The sequence below is a fragment of the Pelmatolapia mariae genome, linkage group LG23, assembly GCF_036321145.2.
Source record: "Pelmatolapia mariae isolate MD_Pm_ZW linkage group LG23, Pm_UMD_F_2, whole genome shotgun sequence".
Classification (NCBI taxonomy): Eukaryota; Metazoa; Chordata; class Actinopteri; order Cichliformes; family Cichlidae; genus Pelmatolapia; species Pelmatolapia mariae.
Genome location: NC_086246.1, coordinates 28,744,139 through 28,755,016, shown reverse-complemented (window position 1 = coordinate 28,755,016; position 10,878 = coordinate 28,744,139). Strand labels below are relative to the sequence as shown.

Sequence of the window (10,878 nt, the reverse complement as noted above, 5' to 3'; positions counted from 1 at the left end):
ATTCTGCATCAAGCCTTGTAATCATAGCTTTCCTACTTTTGTTAAGCCTGGATTGACAGCTTGGTGGTGTGATGGTTAGTGCTGTTACCTGACAGCCAGAAGGGCCTGCGTTCAAATCCACAATCTGGCTGGTTTGCAGTGTGTATTTAGAGTTAGGTTAACTGGTGTTTCTAAATTATCCATGAATGTAAGTGCAAATGATTGTTTGTCTCTATGAAATCATCAACCCCCGTATTGGTTCATTAAGCAAGACTAGCAGTAATTTCCTTGATTAACAAAGTAGTTGTTCAAACAACGAGTTTTCATTGTGTTTTCCTAAAGTTTTTCACTTGTGTAGAATGAATTAAAACAAATTTCACTTTACATACTTCAATAAATCACTTCAAGTCAATGTAAGTATACTACGTTGATCCAATGTAATCTGGTTACATTAAACCACCAAATGCCAAATGTGTTGGTTTGACATGGTCAAAAATGGGTTATTGTACTTGGTTAAATCACGTGGAAAAAGGTGCCATGATTAAATTGTGTTCATCCAACAACAGATTTTTTTGAGTGTAGGAAGAAGAAATGTTAGGACAGGCAGGCGTTCACCCTGAGTGGTTGGGGAATGAAGGTAATAAGATGAATGGGAGTGAAAGACAGGGGAGTGAAGAAAAAGTCCTAATGGCATCATGTGAGGTCCTCTAGCTGCCAAAAAGAAAAAATAACGAAAGGTTGGCTTAGGGTTATGTGATCCAGCCCTAACTATATGATTTATCAAAAAGGAAAGTTTTAAGCTTAATCTTAAAAGTAGAGAGGGTGTCTGTCTCCTGACAGGAGAGGGGCCTAATAGCTGAAGTCTTAAACTCCCATCCTACTTTTGGAACCACGAGTAAGCCTGCAGTCTAAGAGTGAAGTACTTTATTGGGATAAAATGGTAGCGTGAGGTCTTTAAGACATGACAGAGAATAATTGTTCAGGTTCTCAGAATTCTAGATCTCGCAGAGAGCCGATGAAGACAAGCTAACTTCTCTTTGTCATCCCATAAGTGCTCTCATTGCAACAGAGAGCAGCCAAAACCACTCAGTGATGTCGCAGAGAGACGTTCTGCTTTGACAGCAGATGGAAGCCACCTGCGTGAAGACTCACACGGCTGTCTTTAACAGCGTCAAGGTCACAGAGATAGCAAAACGCAAAACACACAACTACTGACTCAACATGTTAACCATGGAGGCCCCTTATTAAATACTCGTGACAAAAGTGCAGACGTACAGTTTTTGTGAGTACATGAACTTTATTTAAATAGTGATTAGCCTTTACAAAAAACAAAAAAACGAGTACATCAATTACACACCTGATAAATATTTCACCATAATGTTCACATTAAAGTGTTCAGAGTGTTACTGTGTTGTTGTGTTTACACGTGTGCCTGAATCAACAGCATGACAGAGGTTTGCACTGAGAAAAACAGGCTGATGTGCCGCTGTCAGTGTTCCCCAACCATCGTGATAAAGCGAGGAGACATTTCTATATTTCATTGACTGAATATTAGGATTACACAACAAAATAAACAGCAAATTAGGCAAATGCTTGACAATAGAATAAATCTTTTCCTCTGTCGTCATAGCAGCACTTTGACTGGAAGATCACGATAGTCTTTGTCAGCAACCGACTGAAGAGTGAAAACCACATCCACACCTAAAATTGTTTTCCTCTTTTGGGCTTGATCTGTCCCTCATCCAACAGCTCTGTGGAGCCACATGCAAATCAAAATTCAAACTGGCGTGGGGCAGAAGGCACTTGAATTTACATAAAAACTCAGCGACCTTGCTCTTCGCAAAATGAAGTACCCGATGAACCCTGAGAGCAAGTCACCATTGGCCAGCACATTTGCCTGTGTGGTGGCAGTGAAGACCCTTCACATGGAAAAAATAATCAATGCGGGGCCTTTGCATATGATTTGTGTGCGAGCTGTGAAGGGAAATGCACAGCACCGAGTCTGGCAGACAGTAGTTTGAGCAGACTATGCTCATGTGAACTGAAATCAGAGCTTTTGAGAAGCTGAGAACTACAAGGGTATGGTACGCTTAGCACACACACACACACACACACGTACAGTCACACTCAGGAGCATGCACACATACTTTATACATACATTTACAAACAGTGGAAACAGCTGTCTGGAAAGTGAAAGTTCTATGGGTCTGTCTCAGCTTACACCAACATCAATAACAGAAAATTAAGAATGTGCATAAATCTGACAATAAGAAAACTCACGGGTTAAGATGGCAGGACCTAATGTCCTTCCTCATAAGGGCTTATTTATCAAAAATGCAACCTGCTTGGAACATCCTGTTTCACAAGTATACAAAGCTCGGCTGAGAGTGGCACCAGCCACAAATAAGTTTCGTCCAAGTGCACTGGAGGACAAAAAAAAAGATATAGACTTAGCTGATTAGGATGGAATTTTATAGGTTTCTTTTTCTTGGCTTGAGACAACCAGTTGAGATGAGGAAATTACTAGTCCCAGCGCAATAACAATCTGGCGCATAACCCACCTCTGCTAAATTGCAAACCCTTGTTTTTGTACAAATTAAGCAATCAACAAACATAACTTGTTTAATTAGAAAGCGTTGCAGACACTGGTTTCCTTCCTTCTTTTTTTTTTCGATCTGCCAAGCTAACCAGCTGCTACCGCTAGCATCATATACGAAACAATGATCCGAGTCTATGCTACTAATCTTCTCATATAACTTTCATTGTCTCAGCCAAATAAATGTGCTGTCTTACTAAAATGCCAAACTTCATTAATGCTTGTCAGCTTCTCATAGCAAACCTTTTCATTTCTGAATCTATGTTGATCATAAAATTAGCTGCATGACCATAATGAAAAAAAGTCGCTGTTAGCTAATTTTGAGCTCCCAAAATGCCTAACAAGTACCAGTAGACTGAAGAAGTTACTTGGAAGTGATGAAACGTTTCTCCCACTGAAAACGCTACGTCCAGATGAACAGAATCAACCTTTTGGGAAGTGACAGTGGACACCTACAGCCAACTTAGTCACTGTGTCACAATGTGTATACTTCCTTTAAGACACTTCCATGTTGTACATTATCTGCTCTTACACTCTGCATTCATTTAGACAGTGTAGAATTTGTGAAAATGTACAAGTTATCAGTCATTAGACCACAAAATAATAAATTCTTCAACACTGAAGATATTCTTCTACATTAAATGCAGATAAATTAGTGCCTGACGGATATAAGAGTCTTAAGACTGATCTCCATACCAATATTTGGCCAATGTATAGGGTGATATTTTCTTACATTCAGACTCTCCCATCTCTGCTTCACCTATTTAAATTTAAATGTATTTTTATGCCATAAATTTTGATTTTATAGGCAAATAGCTCATATAAATTAGTGCCTGAAAAAAAAGCAAAAAAATTGCCTGTGTTAGCAACCTAACTAGCATTAGTTATTTGTATTTCCCCCTGTATGCTCAAATTTTTAAGCATGATCAGACATTAACCATTGGGTACTTGTAGAACCCTTAATTTAGCACTCAGAATAACAATGGAAGTTATGGAAGTACTTGATTTGTGACACAGTGAGTACTAGATGATATTCCCACTTAGCCACCTAGCATATTTATCATCACCATTGCAAATATATAGATATAAAAAAATATTGATATTTAGCCACATTTAAAATATGTCTTGTCTTTTTTTGGAATAAATTCTATAATAGTCGTAGCACACAACATACTGTCTCTATATGATCTATGGTTATGAAGAGATGAGGTGTTAGCTAACCTCAAAAATAGTACACAGTCAGTGGGAAGCCAGAATAGAGCTTTACATGTGCAGATTCACTTAAGCAAGCTTTTTGATTTGGCTCCCTTTACAAAATTACAAAAAAAAAAAATTAAAGATGATAGAGTCCATCACACCTGAACATATACAGTATAAAACCATTTGTGCCATATTTTCCTGATTGTCAGTCATAAAGTGTGCTAGCTTGATTGGCAGGCTTTACGAAAAAAATAGGGCTCAATGAGTACAACCGGTTTGCCCTCATTCATTGCTGTTGTTGTCGAGATCTTTGCACTGCAGTTCTCCTCCAGCGTAGTTGATGCCGGGGATTTTGACGCCAAACCGGTCTACGCACCAGCAGATCCCCCTTTTGCGACCGCGAGATGGCTTGCACTGTGGGTTAAGAAAGCAAGACTGGAATAAGGAACTTGTTTTCCATTCATTTGTTGTGGCATTTTGACTTTGTTAGACTGGCAGATATCAAAGTAGCAGTGCAATCTAACTTTTTAATACATTTATACCTGTTTGCGCTTGAAGAAGCCCTTCTTGTCACAGTTGGGAACGTACAGTGAGAGAGCAAAGACCTGAGAAGTGTCCTTCATGGCCTGGATGAGATTATCTAGCTTTCTTCTGCAGGGGCCCTAGAGTCACACAGAACATAAATCTAAATGTCTGCTTGATTACAATGCATATACATGCAAAATATTTCAATTCTGGTTAAAAATTATCTGGAAAATTTGAGAAGCCAGATGCAGTGGTATGCAATATCTGATTTTGTAGAGCCAAAGTTTGTTCATTCAGAGGAAAAAAACTAAAAATAAAAAATTGTTCAAAATCTTGCAAAAAAAACAACAGATCTTAGTCAGTGTTTTTTTTTTTTCTTTTCTAATTTTATTTACCTTGGTATGCATCTTTGTAATCTCTACATCACTTACAAAATCAGGATCCAGTTTATCTATGCTGAGTGGAGCCAAGTTGCTGGCAGGCCCAAGCTTGGCCAGCTGCTTCTTACGGTCCTTGGCCTGCTTCATGGCCTGGGCCTTGCGACTGCTAATGTGATCTCCATATAAGGGCACCTTTGTTTGTGGTGGGACTGGGACACGTAGCATGTCATCATGAGGCTGTCCACCTATTTGGGATGCAACAAGACACAAAAGAGGTAGATCACTTATTAGTTTTCTGAAAAAAAAAAAGTGTTATTTACACCAAAATGCATTGCGGCTATGGCCTCATGTGTTCCTTTGGTATAAAACATTTGCTATTTTTGGAAAATTTCGAAAGCCTTAAAAACCTGTTGCTGCTGGATTTCAGAGTCTGTTGGAGCATTATTACTGCCAACAACATAACACTGAAGAATGTAATTTAGCACAATAAAACTAACAGTTTTTGCACTGAACCAAAAAGTGTATTGCACCATGCTTGGGCATGTACAGATGCGTGTTTCTCCAAGAGCTAATAAAGCAGCAATCTTTTTCTGGCATGTCCTGCTTTAGGAGCTGAAAAAAGTTCTGGTAGAGTCCCACCAGTATAGAGGATGTAATACAGGATTTTTAAGACAGGTAACAATATCAATATTTGGTGATGTAAATATCCTATATGTCGGCCAATATTTTTTTTCTTTCAGGTACACAAAGCATGCACAATTTCCCTAAAAAATTGCTAAGTGAGTCATTAATAAGATAATGACACAATGTAGTTTAAAAATAATTTTATCATGGCAAGTTGAGGATGACTGTTTTTAGACTTTGTTCTACTCAGAGCAGCTGGTTGTTGTGTTTCAAAACACGTTATGCCAATCGGGAAGTTGCATAGTGCCCTCTGGTGGACAAACTGCACAACATCAACACTCATAACATAGTTAAAGGGTGTTTCTTCCATCTCTTCTTTACTTTCATTAATCTACTTTTATAAATACAGATATAGTTAGATTGGTAAAGAGTGAATATATATCACAAACATCAAACAATGTTCTTACACATGTAACATATCTGCCTGTGTCAGAAACCTAGCAAGCATTAATCATTTGTATTTGCTATTGATGTTCAAATTTTTCACCATGAGCAGACATTAACCATTTGGTTACTCATTGAACCCTTGAGTATGAACACATTTATGCACTCAAAATAAAAAGTCTTTTTATGATTTATTGGTATGAATAGATGAGGTGTTAGCTAACCTGAAAAATAGTACACAGTCAGTGGAAAGTGACTTATAAAGTGGTTGAATGGCAATTCTCGTGTTTCTTCTTTACCTTTTAATTTTTAATTTTATCAGCCGTTATAAATGTCAGTAAGTGTCAAATAAATGCCAGCATGATGCTTTCAATAACAAAAAGTTTAACTAAATCTTTTTATGCTGATCCTCTACACCCCATAGTTTGGGAACCAAACAAACAGATTTGCAGCCCAACAACTCAAAAGCATGTCTCTGTTAAACATGGCTTCCTTTACTGCAAAAGTTTGAGTCACACAGGACTACTGTTCAACATTTCATCTGCAGTCAGTAATGGTGGGCCATTTCCACTGGACGCTTACAAGTTAAAGATGAAAAACAAAACAAAAACAGCAGTAGTAATCATTCCAACAAGTCAACAGTTGTAATATTAGTCCTGTGTGAACATGGCTTGACATGATGGGTCAAAATTAGGAGCACCATGACTGTTCCAACCTGGATTTGTAACTTCTTGAACTGCCAAATTAAAAAGCTCAAGAGGGCACAAGGCAGCAGTTTCCAATTTGGAAACGTCACAACACAACGTGATGATTTCACTTGCCCCAGCTAAATGCTTATTTAGCACAGTTAGTGGCTACAAGCCAGATTCAGATTGGATGTGTTGACATACGGGACAACATAAGCTACATTTATGGCAAGTCAGGCTGCCAGTTTGGGGTATATGTAGACCAGGGGTTTTAAAACTTTTATAGCAAGTGACCTAAATGAGATATTTAGTCTCACCCTGGCACCCATGGCCATGAAAACATGCTATTACCCTTGTCATGTGGCAAGCCACCAAAAAACAGCCGCAACCCATTTTGGGTCCCAACCCCCACAGAAAGCTTCATGTACAAGTATCTTTCATCTGTGCAAAAACACTGCTCTGTGCTAAATTTTGGGGAGTTGCACAAACCTCAGCACTCGCCCCTCTCCCTTGTCCCCACCCTCAGCCACAGTGACTGCACTGAGGCCAGAGTGAGTGACTGTGGCTATTTTTTCCCCCCCAAACAGCACTATAAACTGATATTTCATCGAGTTTCTATCCTGAAACATGCATTAACTGTGCATGTGTCCTAAGCCCCCGTTGGCCCATTTCCACTGCTGTGTCACGCACTTGTTTCCGCTTTCGTTTTGGCAGATTGAAAACTCCACATATAAACCTCTGTAGTTCTGCCAGTGACGTGGTCGCTAAGCTACTAAGCTAACTGCGTGGTGAACCGAGGTCACTGTGTAGCTGCAAATGATGCTTAAAACCTCGATGAGTGATGATGATGAAGCTCATGATGATGATGTCATCCATCCATTCCCCTTAATGACAGGTTCTTGGAAAAAAGAGATTCCCCCTAGTTTCCTGCTGACAATGTTTTTTTTTCTCTCTTTCCCCAGGGAAATCTGAGGCAGCTCAGCGCCAGTATGTCCAATCAAGTCTTCACTTGCTAATCCCCAAGCTTGTCTAATCTGACGTGTGCTGACTGATCACATCTTTCACTTTTTTTCCCCCTTTCTTCCTGCCTCTTTTCCTCTTCGTGATCCTGGAGAGCTATGCAGCTCCCTGCAGGAATTAATGACTTAAAAAAATCTTTTCTTCATCTTCATCTATCCAGTCTTTCCATGTATTCTCCCTTGCCACATCTGTCCAGATGTTACTGTTACACATCCTTTCAAATGTAAAAACTAGATTCTCCCTATTTTTAGCTGTTGTTACAACTTAAATGCCAGCTTATGTCACGGGTTTTCTGCTCTCTGACACACAGCAAATATGGAAAATATGGTCAGACTGCACACACGAACACTTGTGCATTAATATAGCTGTACATGCCTATTATGAATGCATATATGCACGCATATCCACAGCCCAGGGTTGTCAGGTGTCTGCAAAGCGTTTTTACTCTATGGGGCATGTGCTCATGGGTGTGCATGTGGGTTTTTTTGTTTAATTTATGTGTCAACAGAACGCCCAGCAGGAGATGGGGAGTTAATGATGAAGCTGACTGCCGGGCAGACAGACGGGGGATCAGAAACCCACGCTCAGCCTGCATTCTGCTGAATCACTGCACAGCCGGGGCCTGCCTGCAGCGCCGAGCCGGAGAGAGGGGGAGGGAGTGGAGGGAGAAGACTGTGTATAGATGTGAAGAAGAGGAGACCAGGACGGGACTAACAAAGAATGATGAGAGGGAGCAAATAAGTAAAGGTGAACAGATCAATCCAGATATCCATAGTATCGATACCGACGCTGGTATCGGTATTGGATTGATACTAGTGATAGGATCGATGCTTTGTTTCTATCCTCTATCTTCAGTATGTCTTTCACTGAATTGTATTAAATTAATTATTGACAAATGTCACATGTATTTTATTTATAGCTTATGACACATTTAAAATAACAGGCAGATTTAGATAAAAAAAAAAAACAGTATCAAAATACATAAAAAGCTGAAAGGTGTGTTTTATTGTGGAAAGTAAAAATCACAGCTCTCTCTCAATGCTCTCTTCTACATAAGCTGCTATCACAAATTAAACGTATCGGTATTAGTATCAGCAATATTGGCCCTGTCTGTGCTTGGTATCGATCGTATATCGTACTGCACAACGCTAATTGAAAGACAGCACTCACTGTAAGCAAATGACACATTTCTGGCTGGGGATCAAAGCTGACCTTCAGTTCAAAAGTAAGATTTTGATTCACGCTCTTTTCCCATTTTCCACCTCTTGTTACTGGACTTTATGCCAATATCACATAGCAAGAAAATCTGTGGTTCTTTTTTTTTTTCCTTGCTCAGCCCGCTGGCGTTTAAAACAGAGTAGGAATATTTATGTTTCCATTGAAACTCTGCAGGAAAAACGGAGCAAGAGATAGAATGGAAATGGTGAATCGTGGAGATGGTGGGATAGTGAATGAGGTGGCGGAGAGAAGGAGAAGAAGAAGAATAGGTTGGAAAAGATGAAGAGGGACAGCAGCCAGGCAGGGAAAGAGGAGAAGAAGGCTGTGTGTTGGGACAAAAACAAAGGTGGGTCAGGTGTGTGAGAAAAGGCACAGGTGGTAGACGAACTGACAAAAGAAAGGAAGAAAGGTCTAAAGACAAAAAAAAAAGAGACAGGTAACCATAGAGGAAGGTATGTGGGTAAAACATGATTTCACACCTTGAAGAGAGTGAGTGCAAGCTAAGGCAGCTCTGCTGGAGCCACAGAGGAGCCCCGCTGAGAACCACCTGTAATCTTCTCCCTTTTTATGTCGTCTGACTGGAAGAGGGAGGGGAGGAGAAGGGGGACTCCGCTGATTTATGGCTTGCAGACCCACAAGGGCCCTATAGTTGATCACCACGGGACACACCAGCTGCTGAAAGAGTTCACGGGGGTCAGCTCACGTGCTGAGGTGACTCCCATCAGCCCCTCAGAAGCAAACTGAGTAGAAACAAAGTTGCAGGAGAGCGGAGAGCGCAGTGAGATCATTCATCCTTCTCGCTCTCTGAAAGGGAGTTTGTGCATCTCTTGTGGGCTTCATCAAAATTCCTGCACTGACAAGGGAGGAGTAACATCTCTCTCCAGCTGTTTACTATTTCTTTGCACCGTCAGATCTTTGGGTGAAGCAGGAATTGCGCGTGATGACACTACCAGAGCTGTCACGGAGAACATGGAAGTGTTACTGCTGCGTAACCCACATTTCCCATTTGTCCCTTTATCTTTAAACTAACACACACAGCACTAAGAGTAACCGCCTCTCCATGTTCCCTTCACAGGTAACCCTCCACAAGCCTACCTTTTGACGGATGCAGCAGTTTGTACAACTTCTCGTTCCTGCACACCCCGCGGCCGTGCAGGAGCGCGTGCAGCGGCTTCTCCTCTCCGTTCTTGGGCAGGCAGCGGAGCCCGCGCGTGCATGGCCCTGTGTACACACCGCACGGCTGGCCCTCTTCGAGCGCGCAAGTCATGCAGCACCCGCAGCCGGGCTCCTTCACCGGCTGGCAGCCCACAGGCACCGGCGGGCACATGGACAGCACCTTCTGATCGCATGGCTCACACAGCACGTAGGACGAGCCGCAGCCGGCGATGGTCAGCAGCGGAACCAGCAGGAGGGAGAGGCGCATAGGCATGGTGGGTGCGGGTCTGGAGTGAAACTGCGTGGAGTGGAATGGAGTGGAGTGGTGACGAGTCGGTGGAGACGAGTATCAGCTAAGCGTTGCGGAGAATCCTTTCTATGTCGCTGGTCTCAGTCCGAACATCAGGCGGGTGCGAGTCGCATCCACAGGTGCCTCTGCGCGCTCACTTGTGAGTGTCAGCGTATCCGATGCTCGCGTGCTCTCTCACTCTGCCGTCCTCCTTAAAACCCCGCAGAGTTACCAAGAGTTGAAAAAAAGAGCCAAACAAACAAATGAAATTATCCAGACACCACGTAAATCTCCCTTAAGTGATGCCCGGTTCCGTTTACGCGCAGGCTGCTCCTCTTCAAATGAAAAAAGGAAAAAAAAGAAAGCCCGCTGATTCCTTCTCTCTCTCTCTCTCTCTCTCTCTCTCTCTCTCTCTCTCTCTGTGTGTGTCTCTCTCTCACTGTAGGTTACTTCGCCCGCGCGGATTGCGAGCAGAATGTATAATCTGCGGCTTTGAGCTTGCCTTTTAAAAAAGAAACTGCCGGAGGCGAAGCCTGTAACGACGGGTATGTCAAACAACGCGTGGAGGGGAGGAGGTAGGGTGGTGGGGGGGGATCAGAGGGAGGCGCACTTGTCAAGTCCGTGCGCTGAGATGCTGATTTCACAGGGCGGGTGCTGGCATGCCTCCAGATCTGCCAGATACTAGACGATGCTCCCGTAGGCGACTGAATGAGACCTTATCTTTCTCACTGCACAGTTGCCATTTAGGTATGGTCAGTTTGA

At 42.0% G+C, this 10,878-nt stretch overlaps 1 protein-coding gene across 2 annotated transcripts; it reads right to left on the bottom strand.

Annotated features, from left to right (window-relative positions):
* Positions 1-1,274: 1,274 nt before the first annotated feature.
* Positions 1,275-10,624, bottom strand: igfbp5a (insulin-like growth factor binding protein 5a). 2 transcript variants are annotated; one of them, XM_063467101.1, is made up of 4 exons: positions 9,768-10,624; positions 4,696-4,925; positions 4,318-4,437; positions 1,275-4,189 (listed from the first exon to the last, which is right to left on the bottom strand). In XM_063467101.1, exons 1-4 carry the CDS (start codon positions 10,099-10,101, stop codon positions 4,058-4,060), a joined length of 816 nt encoding a protein of 271 aa, XP_063323171.1. In that variant the 5' UTR covers positions 10,102-10,624; the 3' UTR covers positions 1,275-4,057. The 2 variants fall into 2 exon arrangements, with proteins under 2 accessions (XP_063323171.1, XP_063323172.1); XM_063467102.1 differs by having other exon boundaries at positions 4,732-4,925.
* Between the last annotated feature and the right edge of the window lie 254 nt (positions 10,625-10,878).